Raw genomic sequence first — 16,362 nt, 5'->3', positions numbered from 1 at the left:
TGGCAAGGAGAACATGTACTACATGGATTCCTGCATCACTGTTGTAATATCAATACATGACTTCACGATTTAATAGTTGAACAACAACCCATGAGGCCCTCCAGGTGGTTTAATAAGCAGAATTCTGTCATTTCCTGCGGGAGAGAGAGAATTCTAGCTGCATGAAGAGAACCATGCAGGAGCCTGAGAGCATTGAGTTGAGGAAATTGCCACTTAGGTATAATGGAATAGTCATCTGGGTTGACCTTCATGTTGCAGTGAGTGGAGGGATCTGCTCCCTCATTTTAGAAAAATTGCAAAGATGAATGTATGCATTTATAGGAACATACAGCAGGCACTGGGAGGAACACGTCTGTCTGTCTCTCTCTCTCTCTTTCTCTCTCTGTCTGTCTCTCTGTCTCTGTCTGTTAATATTGGAGCACTATTGAAACATATCAACCCCTCACAATAAAGTGACTGCCTTTAAAAACCAACAAATCCCTTTGAAAACTGTTGCATCAATTCGATTCAGAAACCACTATTCCAGTGTCAAATTGTAAATAGGATAATTTGGGTCAGGAAGTCAGTCTTGTCTAAAACAGAGTTTGGAACATCCGTGCGTCATAACGGGTAATTGAAGGTTGGTTTTTGACTTGACTATGTCCATTTGCCCACTAACATGCATGGGATTGCTCTCTATCCAACAGCATAGGCAGTGATACAGACCTGCCCAGCAGCTCCGACTTTGTTTCCATAAGACAACATGTCGCACATTTTTTTACTTGACAAATACTGCACCAAACCCCTTTGTTAGATGTAAAAATTGTCAGTGTACTTATTTGATTATAATTTCTTTAAAGATAAATCACATCCAGTCTGAACTGTGCAATGTAGTAGGGAGTTGTAGTTTGCAACATGCCAATATTATACATAGTTGAGCGCATAAAATGTGGTAATTAACGACAAGGACCATAATCCATTGCGCATCTACTTGTCCAGTCTGTGTTTATTTTATACCTGCTACAGAAGAGACAAAAGAATGCCCGATTGTGAGGTTATATAGAGAGCAGCTGTTGCTTAGTGAGGTATCTCTACCTGAAAATACATGATCTAACAGTATTCAGCAGTCCTCAAAGTATGCCTTATTTACTTTTACGATCTACAAAATAGTGATTTTGTCAGACAGCACAGGCAGCAGCTGAGACGATGACTTGGAATTAAATAATAAAGTCATCAAATAAAACACGTAATATACACAACAAATGAAATATTTTATTAAAGTCAAATAATGTGAATAAATGATGGTTAATAAGTGATCAGCAGTAATGGTAAGTCACTACCATCATGGGACTTTATCATGGGACTTTATTTTATTCTGTGTTAAAACATTCAACCCACATAATGGATAGTTTTTTACATTTTATTTAAATCGAAAAAAAACGTGATTTCATTTTTTTTTTATAGAACCGACCTAATCGCTCAGCACTTAGACACAGGAAAACACACGTGCCAATCGACGTGTTCAGTGGCTCTTTAAAGCTATGTTTGACATCCACTGGGCTATACCTCTACAAGCATATTTGTTATTGCAAGCTACTTCATTTGGATTCTGTCATTAAAGCCATGCTCATCCTCAAGAGTAATTACAGGCATCTGTCCTAATGGTACACAGTAACACAGTGTTCTCTCCTGTTCCTCGTAGCCTTGCTACTATCCTGCTTAGGAGACTTGGGCCTTCATCCCAAATGGCACCTTATTCCCTAGACCAGAGTCCGATGAGCCTTAGTCATAAGTGGTGCACTATAAATGAGAGATGAGGGTGCCATTTGGAACGCAACCCTAGTATTGCAGCGGCAGACAGGGCTTGTTTTACGACCAGCAAATGCAATCATAGAGAGTGATTCTGATTTTTTGAATGGGAACTATGCTATTTGTTTGTTTTCCAGGGCAGAAACTTGAGTAAGACTCTGGCCAAGCTGCTCCCATGATGAAGAAACTCATTTAACTCATGTTCTTAACCACAGCAGGTACAGCACATCAACTTGTTTGTTTTATACTGTAAGCATAGGCCTATATGCTTTCAAAGAACGATAAGGTATGCAAATATAAGGATTTGTCATTGGGGTGTCGGCACTCAGCACAGTAGTTCTATTGTTTGTTGAAGAAATACTCATTTCAGTTTTGGAATGGGTAGGGAATAACAAGACAAGTTATTCAGATGAGAGTTGAGACTAGCAAAGAGACCCCAGTTTAAATTCATTCCTAATTGCTCTCTTCCTCCCCTATATCTCTCACATATACTGTAAAGGGAGATACCTAGTCAGTGTCTCTGAAGCAGAGAGGTGCAGGGGGCTGCCTTAATCGACATCCTCATCTTCGGCGCCCGAGGAACAGTGGGTTAACTGCCTTGCTCAGGGGCAGAATGACAGATTTTAACCTTGTCATTTCAGGGATTCGATCCAGCTACCTTTCGGTTACTGGCCCAACGCTCCTACCCGCCAGGCTATCCGCAGTACATACACACATTGTTATTGTAGACAGGACATGTTAAATGACTCAGGTTTTTAAGAAATGTGCTCATATTACTCACTTACGTCATCTCAATAGCGGCAGCAACAGCATGCTCATTACCTGCATGTTGTGCACAGGGCCTCTGGAGGACAAACCTCTGACATCATGGTCGTCTATGTTTAATTGTAATGAATAACATTATAGCCTTGCCTTGGAAAATATATGAATTCCAGATACATTTCATGTTAAACAGGTCTGTATGGCCTGTACATTGCTTATAGCCTATATAATGCCTATATAATGCCTCTTGAAGCTGAATTTATACTAGTGGAACAACAGGATTTGTCATTAGAGACCCGTGATTAATGCCAAGTGGATCTTGAACGTAATGAGCCATTGAATCTGATTCTGTGTCAGAGCCAATGAAGGAAATGACTCACTGCACACTAGACTGGCATTTCCTACCAACCAAAGGAGCTCAGTGAGGCCCGTCTTATATAAGACAGCAAGGGGACATCAAATGATATCTTTCCTAAGCACAGGAGACTGGGTTTTGTTGTTTCCTGAAAATGCAACTGCTCGGTTTTCAACTTGATTCTCCTCTAAAGGGAAGATGGTGTAGTGAACGATGTCAAAACAGTCTAACCTTGTCCTTTGTGTTGTCCGTTAAGACACCTCACATCCTCCTCCAATCCGTGGAAATGGCTGTAGAGAAATAGAGGCATGTAGGTCTGAAGAGGAGTGCGCTGTAATGGCATCCAGGGTGTATGTGTGGGGGAGGGGGTTTGGTCGCCATTAGAGGGGATGATGCCCTGCTTCTGGTATGAGTCATGTGACCTCTCTCTTGTCATGAGTGTGGCGCTCTCAGCTTTGTTTCGTGCTCAGAGAGAGAGAGAGAGAGTGCGAGCAAGCCCGGGGGCTGTTGGTGTGGAGCCCTCCCCATTTCCCCCTCCTCTCCCTCCTGTCAGTCCCCTCTCTGCATATGGCTCCTCAGAGACACAGAGAGAGAGAGGAGACATCACAGAGCCCATCATGATGCTGTCATCGCCCCCTCTCCTTCAGAGCCCCCTAAGCTGGTACACATCTTACTGCCATGTCGTAGGTGTATGAAACCATCCACTGTTTTGTCATACACAAGAAAATATGTTTGCTGTAAGTAGCTCCTTTGTGTACTGTACTGTATGCACATGCTGCTCTGTAGTAGCACATACTGTACTGTAGTAGCACATACTATACTGTAGTAGCACATACTGTACTGTATGCACATGCTGCACTGTAGTAGCACATACTATACTGTAGTAGCACATACTGTACTGTATGCACATATGCTGCTCTGTAGTAGCACATACTATACTGTAGTAGCACATACTGTACTGTAGTAGCACATACTGTACTGTAGTAGCACATACTATACTGTAGTAGCTCATACTGTTCTGTAGCAGCACATACTATACTGTAGTAGCATATACTATACTGTAGTAGCACATACTGTACTATAGTAGCACATACTATACTGTAGTAGCACATACTATACTGTAGTAGCACATACTGTTCTGTAGCAGCACATACTATACTGTAGTAGCATATACTATACTTTAGTAGCACATACTGGATTGTAGTAGCACATACTGTACTGTAGTAGCACATACTATACTGTAGTACCACATACTGTATTGTAGTAGCACATACTATACTGTAGTAGCACATACTGTATTGTATTAGCACATACTATACTGTAGTAGTACATACTGTATTGTAGTAGCACATACTATACTGTAGTAGCACATACTGTATTGTCGTAGCACATACTGTACTGTAGTAGCACATACTATACTGTAGTAGCACATACTGTATTGTAGTAGAACATACTATACTGTAGTAGCACATACTATATACTGCAGTAGTACATACTGTACTGTAGTAGCACATACTATACTGTAGTAGCACATACTGTACTGTTGTAGCACATACTATGCTGTAGTAACACATATTGTACTGTAGTAACATATATTGTATTGTAGTAATACATACTGTACTGTAGTAACACATACTGTTCTGTAGTAGCACATTGCATTGAATTCAAATAGGCTGTGTGCAGGTGTGTGTGCATGCTTGTGTACATACATGCGTGCGTACATACATTGTGTATGTGTATGTGTGTATGTGTATGCGTGTATATACATTGTAGTTCAAAATTATTGACACCCTTGTTAAGGATTAGCAATAATAAAATACATAATTCAAATACTGAACTTTATTGTATGCAAAAAAATTGTCTATTATTTTATATTAGTACAATTTCTCAGAGAATGAGGTTATTTTTTACATGTTTTTTTTCATAAAGGTAGAGGTTAAAATTATTAACACCTAAAGATTCATATAAATAAACTAGTCAACATTTTAGTATTTGGTCCCATATTCCTAGCACACAATGACTACATCAATGTTGTGACTTGTTGGATGCATTTGTAGTTTGTTTTGGCGGTGTTTCGGATTATGTTTTGCCCAATAGGAACTGAAGAATAAATGATGTATTGTGTCGTTTTGGAGTTATTGTAAATCAGAAAAGAAGATGTTTCTGAACACTTACATTCATGTGGATGCTACCATGATTATGGCAATCATGAATTAATCAGGGTCAAAGATCATTCCCCCAAGACGTGCCAACCTCTCACCATTACCAATAACATGGGAGGTTAGGAATGTCTTGGAGGTATGATCTTTGACCCTCTGTAACTTTCTCACTCAGAATTATTATATTATTGCTCGTCTTTATCAAGGACGTCAATCATTCCAGACCCCACTGCATGCACAGAATATGTAACGTTTCAACCGTGATGTGTGAAGTGTAGAGCCAAGAACTGACTCCTCTCCAGCCTCATTAGTGTTAATCAGTGCCACTCAGATCTGTGTTAGTGTTTCGGGAGAAGGAGTTGTGGTAAAGCCCCTGGAGTCATCTCTGTTGACGGGTGTCGGGAAACTCACCGTCACGCTTTTTGATCTGTGCAGTTGTGTTAGTTACAAAGCCGGTTAGCTGCGTCGGTTAGCGAAAAGAGTTGAAAATAACAAACCTTGAAAAAAGAAAAAGAGCTTTTGCATCCCTCAGCAATTTGAATCAGAACGCGACCATAGCCAGCTATTTTGTGGTGTGTGTGTGTGTGTGTGTGTGTGTGTGTGTGTGTGTGTGTGTGTGTGTGTGTGTGTGTGTGTGTGTGTGTGTGTGTGTGTGTGTGTGTGTGTGTGTGTGTGTGTGTGTGTGTGTGTGTGTGTGTGTGTATATATCCCTTGTATTTTCCTTTCCCCACTGCGAAACAGACAAGTATGAAATGGAAGCAAGGCGAATGCCCATTCCAGGGTTAGAAATAGCATGTTTGAATTGTTATGAACCTTGCAACCACATCTGGAGACATTATTCTTGGAAGACAGGTCATCATCCTGCCAAGCCAACTGAGAAATGTTTGGTGGAAAAAAGAAATTAAAAAAAAGAAACAATAATTAGGGCTGGCCACTCAGACAACCACTGTAAATGTCTGGACAGGGGATCCCCGCATGGAAAACATATGATATCCTAGCCTGGAATGATGTCTGGTGTAGTAAGTTTGTTTTTATACCTAGAGAGGTAACAGCCAGTACTCTATCCACTCAGGTAGTTGATGACTACATGGTGTGGACTGTAGAAGAACCTGGACATGCGTGGCATTTCACTACCCTTGCGGTGCAGCAGAGTAGCTTTTTTCTCCGTCTGAGATCCAGAGTGTCCACAGCACATCCGGGTCCACGTCCATTTGCGAGGCAGGATTCCCATTTTCAACAGAGACATTTCCATTTGCCAGGGGAGAAGTCTCCATTCTCATCAGTAATGTCCCCCCCCCCCCCTATGGCGAGGCGGTGTGTTGGAGTCGTGTTACCGATATTATATTTGCAAAAAGTTTCAAATGTGGCACGGTGTCAGAAGGTTAAGGAATGCACGGTCTGGCCGGTCACAAGGGACTCAATTTAATGTGACTGATCGCTACATGTACACAAAGTGGTCTGTCTTCCACGTGAACAACCAGGAATGAAGTAGGGGTTGTCGGGTAAGCAAACTCAGGGGTTGAAAGAGAGATTATCTGCGGGAAGATAGTTTCATGCCTATCAATCACCAGGGGGTGAGCAGAGGGGAAAGTCAGGCTGGCACTGACTTCACGCAAATGCGCAGCCGGTTCCCAGTGCAGGACTTCTTAGGATGATGATGTGTTTTGAAAGAACTATATAGTCACGCAGTAGTTCTGATTTAGTCATGTTTTAGCTTTACGTTAGTGGCCAGCGCTGCGGAAGTGAAGAGTCATTATGTGATGGAAAACAGCCTGGCAGGCACTATCTATGTTCATCGCTTGGTTTCTATCGTGATTTCAAATGGTTTCAGTTGATCATTTACATTGTTCTTCGGTCATTTCCTATTTCATAGTCACTCGAGACGGAACGCTCGTCCAAACGTGCCGTTGTTTGAGTGCAAAAAGACATTTGAATAGCTTGACCGTATGCATTTCTTCCCTGCCAAATCTCAGCCTTCTGATGGCTTAAAGCAACAGGAACAACTGCATTCCCTCACACAGTTTACACAGCGTTGGTGAGGAGGCTGGAGTTGTGTTTGTGTAGCGGGTGTTCGCTCCTCTCCCTGTCGAGACTCGTGTTACTCTGTGCTCGAGTGCCACTCATCGTCGCGATCCCTCCCAACCTGGATAGTTTACCAGCATGTGGCCTTTTCTTCTTACTGCCTGTGTGAAAGGACGACACCCTAAGCCTTCTGTTGTGCTATGTCAGTGTCTGTGTGCAGTGAGGTATGCAAGCCGTTTTTCTGTTTGCACTGTGGCGTGTGTGTGTGTGTTTGCTTGGGAGTATGGTCAGGATTGGGTTATGTGTGGGGTTGTCTACAGGAGTCTACGTGGAGGTGTGTGTGTGTGGACGGGGGAGGATTGTATTATTGCTTGTGTGTTTGCATGCACGGGTGTATATGAGTGGGAATGTGTTAAGTGTGTGTGTGTGTGTGTGTGTGTGTGTGTTGATGCTAGACCAGGGAAGGGGGAAGTGAGAGGGTAGAGCTGAATGCTGAGCTAAGCGGAGGCGGTTTAATCTCGTTGTGGTGCAAGTGTTGAATCATGGGGTTGACTGTGTTTGGGGCTGGTGGGGTGGGATGAGGCTGTGCAAGGAGAGGACCACTGATGTCAGCCCTGCAGTATGCGCACGCTCACCGACAGGACCTGCCGCATTATGTTGAAAGCTGACCCCCCCCCCTGTTGTGCTTCTATTTCCAGGGCGTGAGCGGAATGTCCGTGGATGAGAAGCCTGAAGCCCCCATGTACGTGTATGAGTCGACGGTTCATTGTACCAATATCCTCCTGTGCCTGAACGACCAGCGGAAGCAGGATATCCTGTGCGATGTGACTGTCCTGGTGGAGGGCAAGGAGTTCCGCGGCCACAGGGCCGTGCTGGCCGCCTGCTCAGAGTACTTCTCGCAGGCTCTGGTTCGACAGGCCGAGAATGGCTTGTTCCTCAGCTTACCTGGAGAGGTACGTATCTACTGTATAAAAACCCTGTGAGTTCAGAAGAACCTCTTTGTTTCCACACCTGGTCAAACACACAGTTAGATATTCCCTCCAATCAGGTTCTTTTATTGTCGGCCCATTTTTATCACCAGTCACTTGATAACTTCTCATTCCAATACTGAAACTCACTTCGCCGTGAACGGTGTCAAGGGGAATGGTATCGAGATGAATGGTGTCAGCCAGACAGGAAACAAGTTAACATACGTGTTTTAATTGAATCTATGAGGTCTAGTAGCTGTTGGCAAGAGAGTGAGATAGGGAGGTGTGCTAGCGACGGTGCTAGTAGATAATGTAGAGACATGATTAGCAATTATCACCTTTCCCTCAGCTCACTGCTTTCTTCAGCTCCTCAGCTCTCTGTCGCAGGGAGAGTCCTCTCCCTCACACAGCCAACCCTCGGCTTCCTCTTCCCAGCACTCCTGTCCTTCCAGCCTCCAGTCATTCACTCATAGATGTGTCATGGAGTGATTCAAGTTCTCCACAGATGTATTTATTTAACACACTTACATGTCACATGCTGTACAAACATGTGGTGCGCGGAACTGGGGCACACACCACAGGTTTATAACATGAACGCCTGTCAAATGGCTTCTGCTGCGGAGATCTCTCCTGAAAGATAAATCTGTTCCTGCCTCACGTACAATGAGCATCATGTGTTGAGTGAGTTACTATCAGTTACTCCTGCGAATGCCCCCCCCCCCGACACACACCGAAGCAGAATCCCTTTCATTCACACTTTCTGTGTTATGCATAATGCATGAGCAGCTGTGTATTTCAGGTGTGAGCGTGTGTGGAAAGTGACATGTTTCTGAAAGAGCCTGTGTCTTTAATGTCCATGGGCCCTGGTTGAAAGTAGTGCACTATATAGGGAATAGGGTGCCATTTGGGGCTCATACAATATTTCTCTCACACCGTCCTGTCTAGACGGGCCACTGTCCCAACATGTAGGGAAGGTCATTTCATTGATGTCACCAATCAAGTTTTAAGGTCCTCTGTCACCCACGGTCTTTATGTTCCGTGACTCACAGGCGCTGACACATTTGCCTTATGGCCACTCTCGCCCCACCGATTTGTGTCGGCAACAATGCAGCACCGACCAACCTTTAGCTCACTAGGCCTCCTTGATACTGGTGGGTCTGGCTCCAGTCAGAGAGATCGAGAGGGGCTGTGTTCCCAAGCTCTACCGAAGGCTGCCACCTATGTGCAACAAAGGGCAACTAACCGAGGAGGGAGGGAGGGAGGGAGGGAGGGAGGGAGGGAGGGAGGGAGGGAGGGAGGGAGGCAGGCAGGCAGGCAGGCAGGCAGGCGAAATGTGAAACAAAGACCATTGCGGGGGCTATGACGCTATCCTCTCCTCCCCCAAACTGTATCACTCCTCGCTCCTCCCAGATGACCTTGTCAGTCCGAAGTCGCCGGTGCTGCAACCCGGTTAGTGACCTCATCATCCATTTAATGTCATAGCTGTTTCAGAGAGAGAGACGGGGCCCGTTCGTCAAGGTCTTTGTTTGTGATCAGATCACGAAAGTAGGACAATCAAGTCTTGTCTCCTTTAAGTCCTTGGCCAAGCAAGAGCAAACAAACAGAGGACACTTGGTTTACATTGGATGATAGAAGGCTACACTCACAGGGTCACATTAGAGCATTCCTCCACATCACAGAACAGGGCCAGAACAAAGGGCTATTCATAGACGGACCAGTATGATGTAATATGAGATCGAATGAAGGAGAGGCGTTTCAGAGAGTCGTCCTTCCGTTGTCGTCGGCCCCCCCCTCCTCAGCTGGAGAAGAGTGGTCATCACGCTACCGCGGGCAGCAGTGCGGCTAAGGAGTGAGTCCGCGTCGATCAATTCAGAGCTGCTCTCCTACATGATGAAACTGGGCGTAAGTGTAATGTCTGACTGGATCCCCGGCTTGCACCACCTCACTGGAGCCCGGCTCGGAGGGTGTCAGTTTGACCTACTTGTCAGCACGTCCCCTTGGTTTCCTTATCGAAAATATATCCTCATAGTAAATATACAGCGACCAATGAAATATATTTGTGAACAATACCGCTGTAGGGGTGATTGATTATTGATTAGTGAATTTGCATTAGGATTCTAATGCAGCGAATAATTGCACGGGATGCGGTGCAGGATTTGATAATGAAATCAATTAAAATATTCATTCATACACAGGCAAGCCGACTGACTTGCGCCATGCATCCTTTGCACATTCCCATTTCACCACAGTATAGGAAAGCAGCTCCGAAGAGGGTGAATAGACGGGAGAAGATTGATTGCAGATCCAGACTGAGGGAGGAGGGCGGCCCCTTGCTGGACCGGTAGCCGTCTCTGGCCTCTGGTTTACTCAGCATGCATCGGGAGGGGTACCTTATACTGTATATAGTCCACTGCTTTCCATCAGGGCCAATAGGGGTCTGGTTCAAAAAGCAGTGGACTATGTAGGGCATAGTGTGACATTAAGGACCTACAGTACCTTCCCTTGTGATTCAACAGAGGGGCAGTTGGTTGAAACCTCCAACCGCCTCCTGTTTGTCAGTTCCCTCAGTCATGACTCAGGCCCATTGGTGTGTATTTTTTTAACTCCCTCTTCAGCAAAACAAAAAAATACAACCCCAGCCACACTGCTTCGATTGCAGTGATTTGGCAGTCTGTACTAAGTATAATTTTGAGCCCTGGGGAAGTGGGTTAGGAGGGAATGGCGGATGAGTGGCTGATGAGACAGGGAAATGTAATGTGCCTTGAGAGGTTTAGGGTTGGTAAGTGACATCCCCCTCCACAGACACTTGATTGGGTCGGCACCTGCAGAAGCCCGGCTAACTAATCTGAGGGACTCAGGGTGAGGTGGAAGCAGAGCAGCAACAGCATGGCTTTGCACAATCAGGGAGCCTAAGCAGGAGACTATCACACATTTACAGCTTATTAGACAGATGGCGGGAGCCGGGCACGTATCTCCAACTCCGTCTTCCCCATACTGACAGTGGGGGAGGGGTGGTAGAAGGTAGGAGGAGAGGGGAGTGAGAAAAGGAAGAGAGGAACGAGTGTACGCTAGCGATACCCCCTGGTGTAACTGCTGGTGCTAATGCCAAGCCCCCCTGGTCGTGGCAGGGGGTCTCCTCTCCGCCAGCACAAGGGCTCAGCTGACAGTAAGGATACAGGCTCTTTGTCTGCCGTTTGAGCAGGCTGCTCTGAGAAGCACCTTGAGCAGCTTATGTTTCCCTCCCAGCCTACTAGCCAGCCAGTCAGTCAGTCAACCAGCCAGCCAGTCAGTCAGTCCGGGACACCCGGTGAGAGCCTACAGAGTGATCCCTGTGTGTTTTATAATGGCACGAGATCCCAGACAATTAACCACGGGCTGCGCTGTGTTTTCAATGTCTCATCTCAGACGCAGGGTGTCTCAAACGGGGGACGGCAGTAATGTTCTGCAGTTAGCCTGTTTGTATAGAAACAAAGCAGGATAGAGTGCAGCATCCTGAAGAGTAAAGACAGGGACCGTGTGTAAAGTCAGAGCTGAGCGTACTCCTAGCAAAGCTGCAGGGTCATGTCCTCCCCAGTGTCTCACCATGGACAGTAAAACTACAAGACGATTAAGCAGTGCAGTGTTTGATTTAATCCACACTGTCAAGGGAGGTTTACTGGGGCGGCAGGTAGCCTAGTGGTTAGAGCGTTGGACTAGTAAACTGAAAGGTTGCTAGATTAAATCCCCCGAGCTGACAAGGTAAACATCTGCCGTTCGGCCCCTGAACAAGGCAGTTAACCCAGTGTTCCTAGGCCGTCATTGAAAATAAGAATTTGCTCTTAACTGACTTGCCGAGTTAAATAAAGGTCAAATAAAACTCTACGGCTAAGCTGTGGCTAGACGTCGCGGTGTGTCCCAGTGTGGGAAAACATGTTGTTCCTTTCCTTCTCATCACGGATGAGACACTATGCATTCATTCACATTAGCCGTCAAATTGACTTTTTATGACTTTGTATTTCCCTCCTGTTATTGGCATAGTAGCCTAAATAGATTCCGAACAGACTGACCAATGGGCTTGGCTCTACTGCAGCAGTTCATTATCCCTGTGCTCCCTCCTCCACTCTCTCCCATCCCCATCCTATGATGGTAAATCGCATTGACAGCCAACCCTCCATGCAGTATCTCCCTCCATTAGCGCTGTGCTGTGACTCATCGTCGTCGAGGTTACTCGGCAGAGCTGATATTAAAGCATCTAGCGGGTAGACTCTCCAGTGGAGATGGGAGTATTTATCTTCGGGCTCGGCTGCGGCGGCCGGGGAAGTACTCCATTGTCATGCCATGCAATGTCCTCATTAGGATGCATGACATGCAGGAATTCACTGGAGTGCATTTGCATAAATTAACCATCTCAACTTCAGAGAGGGGTGAAAGGCTGATGTAAGAACAGAGAGAGAGATAGACTGGAGGAAGAGGGCGTGTGAGAGCAAGAAAGAAAGAGAAAGAAAGACAAAGAAAGAAAGAAAAAGAGAGAGGGGCAGGATAGTATTCCACACTGCCTGTTTATGAAAGGATATTTGAAAAGGACTTCCCAAAAATGGCATGGGAATTGTCAGGGTTCTGTGATGCACTCTTGCTATAACTTCCTACTCTGTAATGGTATCGCTCCCCCCCAATCCCCAGACACAGAGTAGGGCCAGATCCACCCAGTCCACAAGCCCACATTAGCATAATGGCCCAGATCTGTCACCTTGATTAATTTGTCCCTTTGTCTTAACTCATGCAATAAGTGCTGCTAACGGCCTGAAACGCTTCATATGTCAAAGTCGATCCACTAATGACCAGGAAATGCTCTTTATATCCTATATCCTTTGCTTTTTGTTCGTCCTTTAATTTATTCTAGTGTAGCTTTCCCTCTCTCCCTCTCTCTTTCTTTCTTTCTTTCTTTCTTTCTTTCTTTCTTTCCCTCTCCCCCTCTCTCTCTCTCTTTCTTTCTTTCTTTCTTTCCCTGTCTCCCTCTCTCTTTCTTTCTTTCTTTCTTTCTTTCTTTCTTTCTTTCTTTCTTTCTTTCTTTCTTTCTTTCTTTCTTTCCCTGTCTCCCTCTCTCTTTCTTTCTTTCTTTCCCTGTCTCCCTCTCTCTTTCTTTCTTTCTTTCTTTCTTTCTTTTCCCTGTCTCCCTCTCTCTTTCTTTCTTTCTTTCTTTCTTTCTTTCCCTGTCTCCCTCTCTCTTTCTTTCTTTCTTTATTTCCCTGTCTCCCTCTCTCCTTTCTTTCTTTCTTTCTTTCTTTCTTTCTTTCTTTCTTTCTTTCTTTCTTTCTTTCTTTCCCTGTCTCCCTCTTCTTTCTTTCTTTCTTTCTTTCTTTCTTTCTTTCCCTGTCTCCCTCTTTCTTTCTTTCTTTCCCTGTCTCCCTCTCTCTTTCTTTCTTTCTTTCTTTCCCTGTCTCCCTCTTTCTTTCTTTATTTCTTTCCCTGTCTCCCTCTTTCTTTCTTTCTTTCTTTCTTTCTTTCCCTGTCTCCCTCTCTCTTTCTTTCTTTCTTTCTTTCTTTCTTTCTTTCTTTCTTTCTTTCTTTCTTTCTTTCTTTCTTTCTTTCCCTGTCTCCCTCTTCTTTCTTTCTTTCTTTCTTTCTTTCTTTCTTTCCCTGTCTCCCTCTCTCTTTCTTTCTTTCTTTCTTTCTTTCTTTCTTTCTTTCCCTGTCTCCCTCTTTCTTTCTTTCTTTCTTTCCCTGTCTCCCTCTCTCTTTCTTTCTTTCTTTCTTTCCCTGTCTCCCTCTTTCTTTCTTTCTTTCTTTCTTTCTTTCTTTCCCTGTCTCCCTCTCTTTCTTTCTTTCCCTGTCCCTCCTTTCTTTCTTTCTTTCTTTCTTTCCCTCTCTTCTTTTTCTCTCTTTCTCCCCCTCCGGATCCCTCACGCTTGCCTTCGTTGGGCTACTGTGCTGGTTTCATCACTGGAGCAATCACGTATGGTGCAGGGCACACATAAAGAGGTGCTCCCGCAGGCAGCAGCTGCTGATACAAGCTGAAAATAGATCCCGGCGATGCTCAGCACCCCCCCAGCCCAGCAGCAGCTCCGTGTCTGTTTGTCAGCAGCCCTGATGCGGCGGGCCAGCCAAGCCCGGGCGACCAGCCTCATTTAAGCCCAAACCACTTTCACGTTTAAAGACGGCTGGTTGGATCTGCCCTGTTTGTGGGTGTGTCAAAGGAAGGGAGGAGTGGACAGTGCGTGGCGAGGAGGCGCTCTCACTCTCTCTCTGTCTCTCTTTCCATCTGTCTGCAGGGAGGTGTCTGTGTTCCTGTGTTGTGTGCTTGTGTTGTGTGTTGTGTTTGTGCACACTGATGTGGCAGACCTTGTACCGCAGTGGTATAGTAGAGGTGCTGTGCTCATCAGTAGTGGCGAGTCCAGTCAAAGCCTCTTTCTCCCACTGTGCACAGTACACAGGCACGCACGTATATCCTATAGAAAACATCTGCTTATAGTGGAGGTGCTGTGCTCATCAGTAGTGGCGTGTCCAGTCAAAGCCTCTTTCCTCCCACTGTGCACCGTACACAGGCACGCACATATATCCTATAGTAAACATCTACTTAGTGGAGGTGTTTTATAAGATCCTTAGTATACATAACAAATGTTGAACAAATGTTGAATTATACTGTATAATGATGCCACATAGTGTTTTGGGCAGGTTTACCGTGGTTCAAATGAGGATATACATTGAGTTGTTGTGTGGCATAACTAAAATGCTTTGTCTATTCACAGAATAGTGTGTAACATCAGGATACTCTCCCCTACGTGTTTATTTGGACTGTAAAGCTAAAACATTTAATTTGGCTCTCTACATTTTGGATTTGTGATTAAATATTTTATGAGGTGACAGTACAGAATGTCACCTTATATTTGAGGGTATTTTCCATACATGTCTGTTTTACCGTTGAGAAATCAATGCACTTTAGGTACAGTGCCTTGCGAAAGTATTCGGCCCCCTTGAACTTTGCGACCTTTTGCCACATTTCAGGCTTCAAACATAAAGATATAAAAGTGCATTTTTTGTGAAGAATCAACAACAAGTGGGACACAATCATGAAGTGGAACGACATTTATTGGATATTTCAAACTTTTTTAACAAATCAAAAACTGAAATTGGGCGTGCAAAATTATTCAGCCCCCTTAAGTTAATACTTTGTAGTGCCACTTTGCTGCGATTACAGCTGTAAGTCGCTTGGGGTATGTCTCTATCAGTTTTGCACATCGAGAGACTGAAATTTTTTCCCATTCCTCCTTGCAAAACAGCTCGAGCTCAGTGAGGTTGGATGGAGAGCATTTGTGAACAGCAGTTTTCAGTTCTTTCCACAGATTCTCGATTGGATTCAGGTCTGGACTTTGACTTGGCCATTCTAACACATGGATATGTTTATTTTTGAACCATTCCATTGTAGATTTTGCTTTATGTTTTGGATCATTGTCTTGTTGGAAGACACATCTTCGTCCCAGTCTCAGGTCTTTTGCAGACTCCATCAGGTTTTCTTCCAGAATGGTCCTGTATTTGGCTCCATCTTCCCATCAATTTTAACCATCTTCCCTGTCCCTGCTGAAGAAAAGCAGGCCCAAACCATGATGCTGCCACCACCATGTTTGACAGTGGGGATGGTGTGTTCAAGGTGATGAGCTGTGTTGCTTTTACGCCAAACATAACGTTTTGCATTGTTGCCAAACAGTTCAATTTTGGTTTCATCTGACCAGAGCACCTTCTTCCACATGTTTGGTGTGTCTCCCAGGTGGCTTGTGGCAAACTTTAAATGACACTTTTTATGGATACCTTTAAGAAATGGCTTTCTTCTTGCCACTCTTCCATAAAGGCCAGATTTGTGCAATATACGACTGATTGTTGTCCTATGGACAGAGTCTCCCACCTCAGCTGTAGATCTCTGCAGTTCATCCAGAGTGATCATGGGTCTCTTGGCTGCATCTCTGATCAGTCTTCTCCTTGTATGAGCTGAAAGTTTAGAGGGACGGCCAGGTCTTGGTAGATTTGCAGTGGTCTGATACTCCTTCCATTTCAATATTATCGCTTGCACAGTGCTCCTTGGGATATTTAAAGCTTGGGAAATCTTTTTGTATCCAAATCTGGCTTTAAACTTCTTCACAACAGTATCTCGGACCTGCCTGGTGTGTTCCTTGTTCTTCATGATGCTCTCTGCGCTTTTAACGGACCTCTGAGACTATCACAGTGCAGGTGCATTTATACGGAGACTTGATTACACACAGGTGGATTGTATTTATCATCATTAGTCAACATTGGATCATTCAGAGATCCTCACTGAACTTCTGGAGAGAGTTTGCTG

At 44.7% G+C, this 16,362-nt stretch overlaps 1 protein-coding gene across 4 annotated transcripts in view; it reads left to right on the top strand.

Moving 5' to 3' along the window:
• LOC135557489 (transcription regulator protein BACH2-like) overlaps nt 1–16,362 on the top strand; it is a 110,031-nt gene that overhangs the window by 73,900 nt on the left and 19,769 nt on the right. For all 4 annotated transcript variants that reach the window (XR_010458215.1, XR_010458214.1, XM_064990776.1 and 1 more), the window contains exon 2: nt 7,785–8,039. Coding sequence is in view for 2 of the 4 variants with exons in the window: in XM_064990776.1 (XP_064846848.1) it covers nt 7,797–8,039 (243 nt within the window). In the remaining 2 variants the exon portion in view is untranslated. The remainder of the gene's footprint in view (nt 1–7,784; nt 8,040–16,362) is intronic.

Source organism: Oncorhynchus masou, chromosome 16 (assembly GCF_036934945.1).
Source record: "Oncorhynchus masou masou isolate Uvic2021 chromosome 16, UVic_Omas_1.1, whole genome shotgun sequence".
Lineage (NCBI taxonomy): Eukaryota > Metazoa > Chordata > Actinopteri > Salmoniformes > Salmonidae > Oncorhynchus > Oncorhynchus masou.
This window is presented reverse-complemented; position numbering and strand designations above follow the sequence as displayed.